The 18,628-nt window shown below is 41.0% G+C and overlaps 1 protein-coding gene across 2 annotated transcripts in view; it reads left to right on the plus strand.

Annotated features, from left to right (window-relative positions):
* The first annotated feature begins 431 nt into the window (after positions 1-431).
* Positions 432-18,628, plus strand: part of nectin3a (nectin cell adhesion molecule 3a) — a 32,117-nt gene continuing 13,920 nt past the window's right edge. Inside the window, exons 1-2 of one of the 2 annotated variants that reach the window (XM_054597770.1) lie at positions 432-606; positions 17,495-17,836. In XM_054597770.1, coding sequence (XP_054453745.1) covers positions 519-606; positions 17,495-17,836 — 430 coding nt within the window. In that variant the 5' untranslated portion in view covers positions 432-518. Of the gene's footprint in view, positions 607-17,491; positions 17,837-18,628 lie in introns of both variants that reach the window. The other variant, XM_054597761.1, reaches the window with a different exon arrangement.

An 18,628-nucleotide genomic window follows, 5' to 3' on the forward strand; every position in this document is an offset into this window, starting at 1 on the left:
GACAGATAGATAGATAGATAGATATAGATGATAGATAGATAGATAGATAGATAGATAGATATAAAGATAGATAGATAGATAGATATAGAAGATAGATAGATAGATAGATAGATATAAAGATAGATAGATAGATAGATAGATAAGATAGATAGATAGATAGATAGATAGATAGATAGATAGATAGATAGATAGATAGATAGATATAAAGATAGATAGATAGATAGATAGATAGATAGATAGATAGATAGATAGATAGATAGATAGCCATCAAGTTAATATAACAACTTCCATCACCATTGTCATTACCTCTCAGAAGTGTCCAGTGTCTGTTTGTGTTTCAGTGTGCACGCGCGTAGCCTGTGTGTGTTTTGTTTGTCGTCCAGCAGAAGGTACAGCCCACGCGGATCGGTCGCTATGGAGAGCAGCTCCACAAGAGCGCGAGCCAGTAGCCACAGAGAGCACAGGCGAGCGAGGAGGACGGAGCGGAGAGTGCCAGAGCGCACACACAGACCGGAGTCATGGAGAACAGATCGCCCTTCAGGAGGACTTTGCCATCTAACGGACTGCGACTTTTAACATCACTTCTCACCTTTTACGGACTTACCTGTAAGTTAACGGTTTCTTTGACATGTTTTGGGGTTTTTTTTTGTTGCCCCATGCTACTTTTGAGGAAGAAGTTACACCGGAGCCTCTACCGTTAGTCCGCGATTCAAAACGCCGAACGCGGCTACCGTTAGTCCGCGATTCAAAACGCCGAACGCGGCTACCGTTAGTCTACCGTTAGTCCCCGTCGTGAGGGAATGTGCTGTTCAGAGCCTGCTAGCTGCATCCGAGCTAACGGCCGTCAACGTCTGTAGGACAGGCAGGCAGCCAGCTAGCCGTTGACTGACTGAACCGCCTTGAACACAACTCCGTTCACGTTTCTAACTACGGCTCGTGTGAACGTACGTCCGTAAAGCGGCAACGGGCGAGAGTCCGATTCCCATCCGCGATCACTCGGGACAGGAGATTATCTTTATGATTTCGTGGTAATTACACGCACATTTACTACCGTTATGTCCAGCGTGTCACATCACGTCTATGTGTGTGTGTGTGTGTGTGTGTGTGTGTGTGTGTGTGTGTGTGTGGGGGGTGGTTTTCCTCCCACTCACACACACACACACACACACTCATTGAGGAGCAGCATTGATTCGTGTGGTACTAAAATAGAAACCAAAGCCAGTACATCGCTGCTGTCACCCACGGGGAGCAAAGAGGAGCTCCTTTGTGAAAAGTTTGCCAAGTCGTCGTCGGACACAGACCGGGGGAGGGGGGGGACACGTGACGCAGGAGAGGCGGCGTGGACCTCTCCAGGGTGGCAGTGGAGATGAAGACGTCTCTTTTTAAGGGAGGCACTGCAGTCGCAGAGTCTCTGGGAGTATTGACCTGCCTTCTAGTCCCAGGACTGTCCCGAGCTGGAGAGCTGTGCCGTGTGTCCCGTCTCTCTGCTGGGCCGGGGATACACGGCACGACAGGCCTGCTAAAACACAAGGAGAAGACACACATTGATGGATGCCAGAGTAAACATACTGCCCAGGAATGCACCATTTGTTTTCCTGATGCAAGGGCCATACATTCAGTTTAGATATGGTAAAAAAAAAGGGGACATAAAAACATTTAACACTGTAATAAGTGACTTCTGAGTGTGACAGCTAATGGTGGGACAGCAGCTGTTTTTGTATTGATCATCTTCAGATTGTTTTTCTCAATTAATAGGTCATCTCTTTAAGTATAAAACATAAGTAAATTAAAAAAAAAAAACGTTCTAGATTAGGAAACCATCAATATTTCCATTTAAAAAGTGGCAACCTGGGAAAATATATATATAAATATAGATTGAATGATTAATTGATTGAGAGATCGCTTTCTTTTAGTAGGCAGAAACTTAGGCACATGCTGATATCCATATATGACACATGGGGGATATATTCATGTTTTTAAAGAAACACGAAATAACCAAGCATTTACTTTTTTAAAATAAGCATCACTTTAAATAGTTTAATGAATTGTGACCGTTATATTAACTCAGTGGTGTATTTGATAAACTTCTTAGTGCTCATTATTCAGCAAACGATGTAAAAGAGACACTTTTTCTGAATGACTTCAATCATATCTTTGGCATTTCTGTTATACCGAAAACTGCAATAATACAGGCTGATATTGGCCTGCTAGATTCAGGGGTCAAGCTCCTGTATGTGTGTCTGTACAGCTGCCACCAGTGTCATATCTGTCATGAGCACAGTCACACTCGCAACACTTACTTTCACAGAGACCTCTTCGTACCATACTTTTTTCTGTCTGTAACCACAAAACACTGGTTCATAAATCAACACAGGGAACTGATAAACAACAAATTGTTGCAAACTAAATAGATTAGTCAGCGCCAAGCGTGCTGTTTGGTGCCATGTCTGTATGTCTGCAGGTTTTCAGTTCAACTAGTCACCTCGACAGCCAAACGAGCAGATTATTAACACAGAAGACAAACCAGCCAACAACGGTTAGTTTTGGTGTCGTGTTTGGAAGAGAAACGTGTGCAGGTTTTTGACTGTCAATAACATATGGTGGAGCCCATGTGGCCCAGGCCTACTGTTTTGTGTTTAGCAGAGCACAAGTGTGCAGGGGGACTTGTGTCAAAAACCTGCTTTGACTGTGTCATTTTTCAGATTCCCTGTAGCGTAGACGGGGCTGTGAGGAGGGGATTTATTCAAGGCGTGGCTACAGGCGGAGAGGTCTGTAATTTAAGACCATAGTTTTGTGGTTTCTTCTCTTGGGGCCGCATGATTCATAATCTAAATAAATAATGTTGTAATGGAACCACCTAAATTACAGACTCAAAAACAGAAATAGATATGAAAAAGCAGTGCACTGACTGAGCACATTTGTTCCTCATTCAAGTTAATGTGCTCCAGTTGTTATTAATTGAAAGTATAGTGTAGCCAAGAAAATAGGTTTGTCATTGCAAATATGAATCAAATAGCTACGTCTTTTTCACCACATGGCAAAGGGCAGATCAGGCCAACATTGATTTTGAGGCAACTTGTCTGGGACAGGTGGTTGGATAACTTAAAGTCGTTATCAGTATGAACATACAATTTAAGTTATATATGTATTTAGTTACCTGTCGACCTCCCTGGCTTCTCTGGGAAATAACAATGTTTTATCACACTCAGTAAAATTCTGTCACAATAAATTTTACTTGATTATCTTGATACTTTTACCATTTTTTCAGTCAGTCTTCTTCAGACAAGGGTTAGTTAAGCTTAAGCATGACTTAGCAAAGTAGGCCAACTTGTGGTCCATTGACTAAATTTGCCTGCAGATGCCAACATTTCACTGATGTCTGGTGTTAATTATCCACACTAGTTATTTTCCATAGAGTTATATACAAGAAAGGGCGTTAAAGTAACTTTTAGCATTGGATTCACATCTGTGGGTCGCAGCTGTGGCATTCATCTGATCCTCTCATTTCATCCTAAATCTCAGCTGTGAAGCAGCAGACTTATAACTCCTAATCACATTAAATGCATGCAGTGTTTTCTTTTTGAAGGAGGGCCAACGGCAGATGAGTGTGCTGCTTTATTGTGGGGCATGGAGGCAGTGTGTGTGTGGGGTTAAGGGAGCAGGCTGTGGTCACCAGCTTCTGTTGACTCCACCCTTTGCTTCCTCTTCCCCCGACAGATGTGACTGACTGTCAGAGGCTTTGTGTGGCAAGCTGCTCCCTGGTGGTCCATCAGTAAATTCAGAGCTGTTAACCCTAGTTTTAGCTTCTCCATAGTCTTGTCTGTAGCTAGGGTGAATAAAGAGACATCACTGGGACACGGTAGTAGATTGTTGATTACTTTCAGCACACTGTTTTCACAAGACCATTTAGGACTGCCTGCACAAACCTGTTTAACCTGAATACACACGAATAATTGCACCAATTTCCATTAATTCCAATGAAAGTTACTAACTCCACAAATAAAAACTCTCTCCTCTTCCTTGTTTGCCTATGTGCATTGGTGAAGTGAAGGTTTTAGAGAAATTAAGAATAAAAAATCACAATACAAATATTTATACTTGTAAACAAGTAAAACTATTTGTTTTGTGATTTGTAATTCTATCTTTGCAGTTGAGGTGTCAACAGTTTTACAGATGTCTCGGGCTAAGGATTTAACTGTTCTCGGGCATGTGAAATATTTTGCCTAGCAGTATAAGGCTGGCGATGTGTATATATATATTTTTTATTATTGTCAACAATCCCCATGAGATGACAACAACAATGAATTGAAGGCCAATTCATGATTCGGTTTATTCTTCCATTGTGGTCCAAAAACTAGAAACACATAATTGAGCCACACCACTGCACTGGGTGACATGAACCTAAAGTATCATGATTGTCACGGCCGCTAGGTTATTTTGAGTCAATCCCACATACACAATGCTGCATAAATACTAGCTAGCTCATAAAATGGGAGGTTATAGTATCCAACAGATGCATAGCTCATTTAGTCCTGGTTTAGTTTGCTATAAACTACAGTGCCCAACTGTTTTTGGGAAAGGTCTTCTTTTTTCTTTTCAATTTAAATTCATATTTGTTTGACCCTGCTTTTAAGGATTTGCATCTTCTGTAGGAATGAATGGGTTAGGGGCTTGCTGCCATAGACAGGGTATGGAAGTTGCAATGCATTGCAGACTAATGCTAAGTTGAATTTGGTCCATGGGAATATAGAAATACACCAGTCTCAACCTTTAATCAAACCGCCTGGTTTTGCGAGTAAATCACAGTGCTTCTGACGGCTTTCATTATTTTGTATCTACTTCCTCCTCACCCCAACATTGGGTGTTACCAGTCATGAGGACCACAGTGCATGGGTAATTAGCAATCCAAAATTGAGAGGAAAAGGGGTAACATGCAAACCAAAAAAAACATAGAAAATGATATTATTAGGTAAGCTATTTTTTACTGCGTATTAGCTAGTATGCCTTGTCTACTGAATAAATCTTGGAAAGACAGGAATTGACTATTTAAATCACTGAGTCATAGGAAACTACACAGTAAAATGACTTCCAGATATTTCCATGGCTAATTACCTACTGTGAATGAACACAGGGAAACCTTTTCAAACCGCTTTTTGCCTGCTGTTTTTCAGGAGTCAGGATTTTTCCCTGAGGTTAGGGTCACTCGGATACACTGTGGCTTCACAGTCCATATTAAAGAGGTATACATGCAGGATGTGCACAGTCAGCAGTTGAATCCCCCATGAGGGGAGCACCGGGGTTATGGGAAACAGGTGTGGCTGCTTTTCACCACTCCCTCTTATTTGTTTCACTCATTCAGCTGTCAGGTGGTTATGATGTTTGGGGTGCGCACACAGTCAGTTGTATACACTGACACACCCCCTACCACCCAAGTGGGAGATTATTAACACCCACCAGTCAAAGACTGGGAGGTGCTGACTGTGGCAAGTGAGCTCTCAGTAGTGTTGTCTTATTTGCTTGTACACAAGGATCGGTCACATATTTTATACTGTAGATAATGGAAAGAATGTCTCGGAGACTTAGGCTGTAAAGTGTAGTACTGTATTGTTTTTAAAACCTTTGTACCTTCCTGACATTTCACCGTAGTACACGGCACATGACAAGAGTCAAGTCTTGCTTGGTTTTAATCCTTATTGCCTGTAGAATAATTAATACATAGGAAATAAGCGCCCCTCTTCCACAGGTTCTTGTTTGAGGACCACATGAAACTTGTTGCCCTGGTGGATACTGACGCAGCAGAAAATCGTTGTATCGTCGTTTCTGCCACTTTTGATTTAATCCAATAAAAATACTTTCAAAATGTACACAGACCTTACAGCCCCAAGTTAGTGGTAGAGTACACTATAGCATAAAGAAGATTGTAAGATAGCTGTCTTATTTTTGTTTCAGCTATTTGGCAAAATGTTGCGTGTTCTTTCCTTTCTGTTAGCTTTTTTTGATAACTGATGACTTTAAATTTAGATTGTATGGACCGAGTAGTGGAGGTGAAACGCTGCCCCTTATTTCTATGGAGCATGTAAAACATTGAACTTTCAATAGAAAGAGGAGTGTCTGTATTTTTGAGGGTAATAAAATCACACCTTCTGAATTTCTAAATTCCCTGGTTTACCGTAATACCTTAATACTGGCCAAGTCTACTCTCTTTTTGTTCCCGAAAATGTTTTCAGCGCACCTGCAGCTTGGGACCCTCAGTACACTCACCTAAATCCTAGTTCTTAGGTCTCTAGCACCTTGTTTTTTAGTGTCCAACTGTCTGTCTTGTGTTAAGAATGGGGGGAAAAGCATTTTGCTCAAGATATCTCGACCATTTCAGCAAAGTCAATCAAGCAGTAAAGGTAATCTAGTCTTCACCATCTGTGTCTGTTATATTTTATACATACAACATTTTTAATCTATGAAATACAACTGAATTTAGAAGTGGGAAAACAGATAGTATTGGACTTGCGATCCCAGAATCACAGGCCCAAAACCACTAGTGAACAGGAAATGCTCACTGAATGTCTCTGATGGTCCCATACTTATCTTGTAGACATGAGGGTGCAGTTTTAACTAACAAAATCAGTTGGATTTGACACTGTAGGATTTGATTGGAGTTAGTTTTGACTATTTTGTCGGAACTTTAGTCCAAGGTTTCTAGGTTTCAGCACTCACCCTCCGCTCTCAGTGTGTGTGAGATAACATCTGCCACCGAAACCAAGGGAAAGAAAGACATGTCCCCTGTTCCACAGTTCCCTTTATTGGCTTGTTGAGCAGCCCTGGTCCTTGATGCAGATATATTGCGGTAATGGCCTGAACAGGATTTTGCACAACTGTGTCCCTGCTGGTATTCAGCCAAATTATTCTGTATTCCCCTGTCATCCCCGCTACACCACCCCCCCTTGTCCACATTATCCCCTGTAGTTAACATTTGTCTGCTTTAGTTGCTGATGCCCTCTTCATTTTAAAAAAAGACTCCAAAGCTGATTACAAAGCCCCTCTTCAATTAAAGCTGTATCAAATAATACATAATAGACTGCAGGTTTTGTTTCTGTTTAGTCTTGATGAGAGAAGGTAGAATATATAATATATACTGTCTTTTACATCAGCTCAGCTGCTCTGTCACACAAGCGTAGCCTCGTAGATTACTGCTCACGACCGACAAACATGATAGTTCAACGTGGTTGGTATTTTTGGCCTCTACTTGAATCGCGAAAATGATCATAACAAAACGGCGAGTTCTATTTAGGGCTTAAAACCAATGTTAGAATATCATATTGCATGGATTGAATTACATTTAAAGAGGAGAGTATCACAGTTTAAAGGTTAAGTCATTTATTCAGGTTTATTCGACAACCCAGAGCTGTAACACCAACTTTAAATGGGAGTACTACAGCCTTTATGCACTAAAAATATTTGTCTTTTACATCCAAGCTCATCTTATGGTAACACTATGTCAAACCAGACATGTAACCCGAGTCCCAGAAAAAATACACTTGGATGTTGCCTTAATGACTTTTCTTGATTCTCTGTGGACTTAACAGTGTGGGAGGGAGGTGTGTAGTACATTGCAAAGAGGGGTGTTGACAATATTCCCCTTCGATTGAAGTCTAGACTAAGTTGTACAGGATGTAGGGGAATAACATTTCACCACAGTAAGAGCAGTTTGCTAAATGATTTGCATTGGCATGTTGTCAAATACATATATTCCTGTTTTTCTGCGAGGTCACTATAAATGCGCTGTAGTCAGTGACCTAGGCACTTACTTCTCCTTGTTCTCACCGTTCAAAGTGGGTGGTAAGTACAAATCAAGAGTAAGGTTTTAATCTGTTACAGAATCAGGGTGAGAGTTGCCGGGAAAAGTGGGTGTGCTGGGAAAATGGACTGCATCTGACCAGGATAATGCTGCTGAAATGCCACACTGACCAAACTACTTACTGCTTTATTGACCATCGGGTACAGAGGCAGATTGTTGTTGGACTGCTCTACTTCCTCCCTTGTTGTGGAGTTGCGTTTGCTGACATGCGGTGATGCCGATTGCGGAAGAAAGTACAAAACACCTTCCTCTTTCAATGGATTTCTACAAGCTGCTGTACATTAGCTCATTTCTAGAGATTATGTAGACGGCGGGAGCTGCATCGCCACAAAAATGTAACACACAAAGAAAAAACGAATGAGTTAAACAGTTTACTGAACACAGATTAGTTAAAAAAAAATCAAAACATCTGCTAATAGGGTTTTTTAACAATAGATGAGGTGCAAGATAAATGCAAATTCGCCATTTGAGCAACATATTAAAGGAAAGACTAAATAACAAATACTAACAAATAAAGATTTTTTTCATTTTTCTTGTATCCATTAAAAGGCCGGTATATATGTTCAATTGGCACATTTGTAACTTTATGTTGTTTGCTTTTAGTCTGTCATGCATCTTACTGGATATCACTGCCTACCAGTATCCCACTTAGCTCTTACTCTGTAACAACAAAACATACCAATCTCTAAACATTCCATAATAGCCTGCAGCCTACATGTGACATTCACTGACATCATGTCGATCCCTTAACAAAAAGGTTGTTGACATACACAGGCGTAACACAAGAACTCTAAAATTGGACAATGATGGGAATCATTTGAAAGAAAAACAGCGTAATTCCCCTGGGCTCTCTGTGGCACATGGGAAACTATGTTTCCATTATGTTAGGTCAGCCTAATGAAAGTACAGTAGCTCATTTAGACCCAGTGAAGGGCAGTGGAGTCTGTGATTAGTACAGAACCCATTCTCTATTCTCAGCAAAGCTCCAACAAACAAGGCCTGAACTATTTCTGTCCTAATGAATGGAAATTGAGCTGGGCTTTATTATTACTTTTTTCAAAGGAATTACTTGTAAATTTGACGAGAACAGCATGTGTTAAAAACAATGCATGATTCTTGAAGGATTATTTCTTGAGTTTAAACTGGCCATGTGTATAGTATGTCTGGTTCATTGCTGGTTTTACACTTGAGCATTGTTAAGGAGACTGCGATGAGGAAAATTACATTTCCTTTTCTTTTCACCTGATTGTTTTGGAGCACAGTTGTAAGGGACACGTTGGCTGATCTTTGCAGTGGGAAAGTAGCCCACGGACGCAGTGAGACCAAAGTTGACCAAAGTTTGCCAGTTTTGAATGTATGATGCCAACATACAATTTATCGATTATTATCACAAAGGCTAATGTGAAGAGTTGGACCTTGAAGTATCATTGGTAGCCTGTCTATGCTGTCTTTTGTTTGGCTTGATGGTAGATTTTAGCGGATGCTGTGATTCATTTACTAAAATCAATTAAACAGATACTAGGCCAACCGTAAAACAGCACTTGTTCAGAATGTATAAAGGCGTCCATTGTCAATGCGTGATGGCTGGCTAATTGTTTTATGTAGTAAATGTCTAAACATTCATTCATGGCTGTCAGCTTCTGAGACAAGATAACGTTTTTTTTGTTGTTGAGAACACTCAGCTATCTAAAAGAGAGCAGGAGCAGTAAGGATGTACTTGATGAGAAAGCAGACCCTGACACAAGCAACCTTCCTATCCCAGTGCAATTTTCACCACTACTGTGGTGGGATGGTGAGTGCAGTGCAATCCCTATTAACATTAACGTGTCAGAGATGTCATACACTTAAGCTCTAATTGAGTAAGACTGATCGTAGCCTCTCCCCTACAAAGAAAACAGACAAAAGTTACTTATTCTCACAGCAGCTTGAAAAATGCCCTTTCTTTTACTCTGCGACTATCTGTGACTTTTTCAATTGTCCTTTTCTGTTCCATAATTGAACATTTTGTCAAACATTTTCTGCTTGCATAGAAGAAATGACATTGCTGCCCATCTCTGGGTCCATACTACTGTGTTCACAATCGGAAATAGCCTACCTCAAACCCCCACAACAAACAATAACAAATCCCACACAATGAGGCAGGACACTGTAGTGTAGGCGTGTTTGTGTTGCCACGATACACAGTGGCAGACATTGTCCTTCACAAGTTCTACAGCATAGCTGTAGTTAACTCTGATGAGAGGTTGTAACCTATCCTGACACTCTGTATGTCAACACTATTGATCTTTTTCTTTTAAGCATGGATCTTTAATGAAAAGTGACCTGGATGGGAAGGGCAAAGAAGTCACTTCGCTATGGGGGAGCAATGAGAAAAGGGTTATGAAGAGGGCGGTGACATGTGAAAGAGGCCCGTACGCCCCTTTTTAATGGCCTGTCAGCCTGTGTTTGTCTCGACCATGAATTAGCCCACTGAAAAAGCCTCACACCCTCACAGGATACAATGCTAGGAAGGAAGGGGGTAGATTAGAGCTGGTGTAAGGACTAATGGTTTTTCGCACTGCACAAATATTTCTTGCGATAAAGAGGTGCTATAAAACAAGCAATACACCACTTGGCCTATCCTGTGTTTAACTGATTGAGACAGTCGTTATAGGCCTCACGAAACTAAAGCATTGGTCTGGGAGGGCTGGGTTAGGCATTGTCTGCTTTTCCCTGGTTGCCTCTTTAGAGAGTAACAATAGCAAACAAATGGCTCCACACTGCCTATTGACTTCTTCCAGTTTCAGTGTTTAAAGGCAGAGACCATCCTCAGAAAATGCAGGGCCCAGTAGAAGATTTATTGAAGTCATTCCCAAGTGCTAAAGAAAAGTCCCAACTGTTACAGTTTTTGTTCATTTTCCACAAATGTCCTAGCTATGGCTGCTGCTGCACACAAGCAATGGTTAAATTGTTTTTCTTTTTCTCCTTTTCCACTTGGATAGGTTTGGGAATGGTTGCTGTTGAGGGCATCAGTCCATTGAGACATTAATGAATAATTGTTTCACGTATATTCTTCATTGTGTCTTTATCTAATAGTTATATAGCAATCCATATTCATAGATTGTTTTGTGTGTGTTTGGCAGAGTATGCCAATGCAGTTTTTAAATGCATGTCAATGAAACATTTTCAAATGTGACCTTGAGAAGGGACGTTAAATACTCAGTGAATGTTGGTAATGTTGCCATTGGCCCATTCGAGACAGTAAGGAAGTTTAGTGCTTGCAACGGGCATGAATTACTGCACTCATTAAACAGTAATGAAACACTGCCCTTCAGCCTTTGTTCATAAATTACCGAAGCAGGGAAGAGGACTAGTCTACGTCTGGAGCATCTTAGGCTGCTTGCTAACCACTTGGAGCGGAGAATGACGGCTCTTTTTTTTCAAGAGCAGCTGCACACGTAAACACGTTCTTTTAAGCTATAAACTAAATAATATAACTGCACTATGATGAAAGACATCAATGCTAGTTTTAATATTGACATTTTCTAGCAAATTTATAAAAATGTGCATTTAGCGGTGGAAGGTTACACTTTAATTAGGGGCACAGACCCATTTAACATTAATAATATTACATTTATACATCAAAATACAGTTAAAATGTTTGAAGTGAATTGCTCTTCACTTGGTCATTGTGGCTCATTGCTACTTGGATGTTATTTCCATAGGTTTTGCCATTGGTCCCATAGATTATGATAACATAATATACTCCTCCAAGTAACTGCTGAGATCTGAGAACACATGTACTGTATGTTGCTAAAAAGTAGTTTGACAGGAATGATCATACGAGGTTAGCCAGATTTACTGTAGGTAAGAGCAACTTCTAACCTCAGGCAGTTTTGCGACCCTTTGTTGTCGAATGACAATAAGTACACCTTGAACTCAAACTCTAGATAAAACAAAGGCAAACAGTAATTGTGACCTACACTGACGAACCAACTTCACCTGTAACCAACTTGGGCTGTCAAAATTTGCCAAAAACACATTTGAATATTCTCCTTAATAAGTAAATAGGTTCCAACTATTGAAATATCAAAAATCTTTGCGCATTATGCTTATGATACTGCGTTTCTGCGCAGCGCATTGTTCTGAGCTGAGTTTTGTCAGATGCCCAGTTTCTATTCGCTCGCTTTAAAAGCCGCACTGAATGAGGAACAGCTGATTCAGGAAGTTGAAATGAGATGTTATATGAAACCTCCTGGAAGCTGGCTGGAGGATGACTTGCCAGTACAAGTCCCCATCTTTTAAGTGGTCATGCCTCCAGTCTGATCTTAAGTGCACAGCTGATGTTTACATGTTGTAACATAAGGCTGCACTATTAATTTATTATTAATCACAATTATGGCTTAATAAATGAACATGATAGACTGCAATATTGACCCTTAAAATGCGTATTCTGCTTATAGAAAACTGCATACTAAATAAAGTGCTTTCTAAACTAACAGACAGCCATCAGGGGGCGATCGAGATGTTTTGTCTTCGCACACACCATACTGGAAGATGGCAAGAACAAGTCGCCCATCTTGTACTAGCTATCCTCATTTTTGGGAAAAAACTCAATTGCACTGAATTCATGGGGGAAGAACCTTATGTCTTGTTTTGATGCTAAGCTTTGTAAAGAAGCAGGAATGTAGCAAAAGATAAGATAAGATAATACATTTGCAGCAGAGAGGATAGTGCAAACAAGAGACATAGTAAAAACAAGATCAAAACAAGTATTATAAAAAAGTGAAAGTGGTGCTTTGTTTATTTATATGTCAAAGTGCATAAAAATACATTGTCTCTAAAATCAATGAGAAATCACAATCTCAATATTGATTATATTTGTGATTATTATCTTGCAGCCTTACTGTAACATAGCCCTTGCTGTTTTGACACAGGGGCCACCCTCTATTTTGGCTATTTCTCTGCCATCATAACAGTTATTGTAAAATTATTCCTCGTTCAGCTTGACCTGTTGTTACATTTCATTTTCATTTAGGGAGCCGCACGGTGGTGTGGTGGCTAACACTGTCCAAAGTCCAAAGACATGCAGCTTAGGATGATTGATGACTCTAAATTCCCCGTAGGTGTAGATGTGAGCATGAATGATTGTCTGTCTATATATGTAGGCCCTGCGACAGTCTGGTGACCTGTCCAGGGTGTACCCTGCCTTCGCCCAATGTCAGCTGGGATCAGCTCAACCCCCCCCGCAACCCCTTTGTGTTTTTCAGCACTGGGAGCAAACGGTTTTGTTGCACTTGGGCGATGCGAGCGTGCCCCCGCCATAGAGCACAAAACAACATTGTGAATTTGTATTCAAACTGTAAAATGTATCTTAACGTTATCTAGTTAAACTTGCCTTTGGTCTTGTTATCTGGTAAGGTTATCTCATCCTCCCTTTTTTGTCACTCTGGCTGAGGAGGAAACTCTGTGCTCAAGCTGTTTAACGGTGATGACTCCGCAAGTCATCCTCAAAGTTGAGAGCGAGCGGACGATCGTTGGTTTGAATCCAGTGGGGTGGACAGCGCCGCACGGATTTGTAATTGCAACTTTGTGACATTTCATAAAATTGTGAAGTAGCGGCGCAGCAAAGTGAAAAACAGAAACACTAAGACTTCAGTGACAACTAAACAATGTTTGTTTTCATAAACGAAAGATATGGTGACCAAATATATATTTTAAAAAACTTGGGGAAAAATGGAATTACCCTTTAAATGAACCCTGTAACATAGGCTACTACTTCTACTACTTCTGTCAGTGATCTTATAATTCTAAATGCAGAAATATAAATGTCAGCACAAATCAACCATCCTTTCTTTGTAGTGCCTACTATACATGTGTGTTTGATCAGTAGTTTTGACTTGGTGGTCTGGTCCACACTGTCAAACTGTCATGTACTTATATCAACTTGTAGAAATGGTTGACCCAGCATTGCAACATTTTTATGTCCAACATAGTTCATACTGTTGTTGAGTTCTTTACTGTTGTCCATCTCACTGCTGTACTTCCTCCCAATAACTGCCCCAGTTGTTGCTTTGTGTCCTTATTTTTCTTCGCCTCAATGTATTCATTTCTGAATGCTGAGCAGTCAGAGTTTCCTCTTGCTTTAGTCCTAAACCGCACTCCCTACTGCACAGATTTCATGTCTGCATTCTTCTCATGTGAGGTCTTCAGATCAGTCCCTCATGAGTGCTGTTTGACATGATAATCTACGCACAGAGTTTGTCTACATGAACATGACACATTGTCTATTTTGCTGCATGTGAATGCCTTTGGCCTTGGATCTCTCCTGTCTCACACGGTTCTGACATGCAGTGCAGTCTTCACTGCGAGGCTCTCAAGCCAGGAGACGGCCTCCTCCTTTGGGGAGATCGGGGCCGAAGCTAGGTCAGGTCTGGGTAGGTGGAGATCTTGGCTCATCAAGTGGCCGATGTGGAATGTTTGAGCCGGTTGCCAGGCAAAGAGGAAGGTTTTGATTTAGCATTGCGTATTCCCGAGCAGCTTGTCGCAATTAGTGATGTCAGGAGGGAAAGAAACAAATATGAAGCTTTTCTTCAAAGGGAATGCATATCCTTCCCATGAGTTCATTCTTTCCTTGGGTTTCTCAAGGAAAAAGGGGGCAAAAGTGCAGCCTATTTCTTTTTGCACATATTAGGTTCTGCGACCAGGGTTCTTCCCGTTCTCTGGTGCGGGGTGTCACACTTTGAGTTGAGTAAACACGTTGCAAATGATCAAAACTGTGACACAGCATAAAGACAGCTGCCAAAACATAGTTTTTCGTGCTTATCCCATTCAAATTTGGAACCTTATTTGTTTACTGGATAAGATGGATAACCAGTAATGAAACTAGTGACAGTCCTGAGCCGTGCCTCTTCTCTGCAGCAGTACGCCTGTTTCCTTGAAGAAACCGTATGACAGCTCTGTTTAATGCACTGCTTACATTACGTTTGCCTGCAGTATTTTAGATAATATTTCAGGGAGCTCTAGTTTGCAAGCTCTGGCCGTGTTCTTCACGGCCTCACCCTAGCAGTGCCAAGTTTCCCCACTCTCCTCCTGGCTGTAGGTATCCCATGCCGAGGCCATCTGTCTCTCCTCCCATAATGGTAAGGGTGGAGTCCTCTTTAAGCACTTCCCCCCCTTTCTCTCCCTCCTTTCCTACTTACTCCCAAATGCTTACCGTAAAACAAACAGAACATAGCATAGATGGAGTCTTGTTTCTTTGTATGCTTTGAGAGCCCTGAAAGCTGACACACAGAGATAGACAAACTATGTACGGTAGCAGTTGGAGCGTAGTGTCAGGTAGCTGCAATATGTAGAGCATGTTAGGGTGAAGCCTGGTCTGAGACACGTGTCTGCATGCATCACCACAATGTCACGCACGCCAAGCATGTTAGTTTACCACTCAGACAACCAGTGCTGCAGGAGGATTTTCATCAGCATGACATTTAAAGTGTTGTACCAGTTAAACATATGTGTTTACAAATATTTATCTCACCGCTTTCGTCGTGGTATAAGTTTAATATATTTTGTTCAAGCAAAACTACTGAGTTGCACTAGTAAGGTGACAACAAACAGCTGTTGTGTCAGCTCAGATGACTGTGGAGTGCAGAATGCAAAACCCACATGGCTCTGACCCTGATTCTCCCCCACACCCGAGCACCCAGAGGACTCCGGCAGACGCAATGCAAACACAGGGCAACACATGCACTGCTAAGCACATTATAGCAGTGTGGGGGCTTTTTTTTTTTTTTTTTTTTTTTTTTTAGGCCAGGTCATGATGATAAGTGGGAAAAAGATGTAAACGGATCCTTCAATTATATTGGAGAAATAATCCTAAATGACTTTCCCAAGTGAATGACAAAAAATGGCAAGTTTGTTTAAATACTTTAGTTTAATATGTTAAGGGGCTAAATACAGTTCAGAACTGTCCTTCATAAGATGAGTTTACAGAGTAAAGCAAGAAATCCAAGGAAAATATTTTGAAAATGTGGGTCAGCAGAGAAAAAAAACAAACAGGAAAGCCCAAGTATTATAGCACAGCATGACCCTTCACAACACAATGCAACATACATTTAGGACTCAGCAGCCATTCAAACAAAATGCCTGACTCTTACACACACATGGGAAGAGACACACATTTGGAAGAGAGAAACTCTATGTGTGTGTGTGTATAATCACTGAAATTACAGGGGACGTAATGGAGCACGGGGAGCCTCAGCCTCCTTTGGCTGTATTGCTCACAAACCAAGATAGCATTGCTGTGGCTTACCACTCACATTCATGCCAAAGACTCAAAATACCAGCCAGTGGACCACTTTTATAAGCTTTACTCCATACACATCCGAGACTGCGTACAAAGTGGAAATTTATGGCTCCCAAATATAGCTTACTCGGCGCAACTGTGTCAATACTACTGAGGCCTGCTGTTTCAATATTTTGAATGCAATCAACTTTTTGACATTTTATCCATAAAACATATAGTTTCACAAGGTCTATTGTAGATTTACTCCACAGTTCACTTTTGAATTGGTATAATTTCTTAAAAATTTTCAAATCCTATCAATGAATCATTTGCGTAATTATGCTCACAAAAAAAACTAAGCCCTGGGTGGATTTTTTCCCATTCAGGGCTGTAGCCATAACCTGTAATTTAGGATTTATTTCAGGTTAGGTTTGCAAGATACTGCATTCATTTCCATTGAGTTTTTTTTTTTTTTTGCTACAACCCGTCTATCAAGTGTGACATGCAGATTACCGTGCATTCAGTTTGCACGCCTTGAACACAGAAATACACTCTTTTCTGTGTGGACTGTTTTGTGAGTGATGAAATTGTGACCATGACTCAGGCATTTGTTGTCACATGGTCATCTAGTCTTGACTAGCTTTTAGTGATAACAGCATCCAAATAGCCATTTATATTCAAAACCAAGTTTACATGTTGGATTACTTGCCTTTTAAAGTAACCCTTATTTAAAAAAGACCTGTGGTGGGCTTCAAGTTAAATTAAGGGCCTCATAAAAAGAGGCCATACAACCATAACATTGCTTGTTTTGTTTCAACTCCTTCCAGTGATGTTTTTTTCTTTCCTTCTTAAAAGGTGCTCTGATGATTAGCAAGAGGGACAGTCTGAGTGTCCCGCGGTGAAAGTGTGTTGCTTATTAAGAGGGAAAGCAGAGCACTCAGACTAACCCAGATGAATTCTGGTCTGTTTTTTAACCCACGTGAAAAAACGTGTCTGAAACAAATGATGGTTGTTAATGGACTATGGGAAGACTAAGTTGATGATGAGTAACAGAAAGATTGCATGATACAGTGTAACTTGTAGAAGGCCAATCAAGAATGCAATTTTAATCTGAGCATCCCCGATGACACATCCCAGCTACTTTGAATTAAAATTTTTCCTATATTTGTCACAGTGGCCGGGGAGAAACATACTGTTTGACAAATAGATCTGGATTCACAGACAATTCTCTTCCACCGCTACACACCAGAGAACAAAAACTGTAATCTCTGAATCCAAAGAGGTGTAATGAGAAAAGCATTTTTACAATTTAATTAAAGCTGCGACAATGACGATTTGCTGTTTCTTATCTGAATCTCATCTCTATCCTGTTCTCTCAGCAGGTGTGAGCAGTAACCAGGTGATTGTTCCTGAGAAAGTGAATGCAGTGCTGGGGAAGAACATCACACTGGGTTGCAGAATAGAGGTGGGCTCCAACCTCACACAGAGCTCCTGGGAACGCCGTCTTCCCTCAGGCACCATTACCTTGGCAGTGTTCAACCCCGAGTTCGGAATCTCCATCTCTCCGGACTACGCCAAGCGCATTTCGTTTGTTTCCCCCTCAGTACGAGACGCTACCATTACCATTGAAGGGGCTGGCTTTGCAGATGTCGGCTCCTACACCTGCAAAGTGGTAACATTTCCTCTGGGCAACACACAGGCATCAGCCTATGTTAATGTATTAGGTAAAGTATAGCTCTGTCACTTTTCACTTGTCATTGTATTGAGTGCTTTGTAATGCTGGTCTTTAATCTCACTTTTCAAACCAGGACGCTGTTGGTTGTGATTAAGCAACGCTTAGGTGACTACTAAGCGTTTGGCCTGAAGGAACAAACTACTCCCTGAAGCTACCTTGCTTTTTAATTTACTACCTGGACACAGGCCATGTAAATTTAAATCCCTATAGGAATCTGCTCTGTATAGAAGCTGCTATGGTGTGGTCCCTCTCATTTCATTCACCCCAGTGCCAATCACTGTGAAAAGCTGCTAACTCATGTTTAAATTAATTTCTCCATAAGGTCCTCAACGAGCCCACTTACATACAAATCAAAAAGTGCCCATATTAATACTTGAATGGAATATAAAGACTCCCTCCTCATGCAGCCACCAAGTAAACAAAGTGCAGAGGGTTAAAACTGTCTCAACTTGGTGCAACTAGTTGCATGCAACAACAAGTTAATTGCCGGGTGTGATACAGAGCGCCTCTCACAACATTCACTTGCAGTTAATCAACAGGCTGCATGAAAAAGTTTCATGTGTAGCAATGCTCTTAACTCTAAAATGGGCTGCTATATCCCTCGAGGCAGCGAGGATTGTTGTCAGTTCTGCCCTCTGTGCCCATTGTCACCAATTATGAAATCATACCTCAGGCTGTAATTGGCATTTGTGAAGCTCTCATGGGCACTAAGGAAGCAGATGACAAACTTGGCAATCCACGGTTTAGAACATGGTTAATTAAAAAATACTATACTGTTGGG

This window comes from Anoplopoma fimbria, chromosome 1, assembly GCF_027596085.1.
Source record: "Anoplopoma fimbria isolate UVic2021 breed Golden Eagle Sablefish chromosome 1, Afim_UVic_2022, whole genome shotgun sequence".
In the NCBI taxonomy this organism is placed as follows: Eukaryota; Metazoa; Chordata; class Actinopteri; order Perciformes; family Anoplopomatidae; genus Anoplopoma; species Anoplopoma fimbria.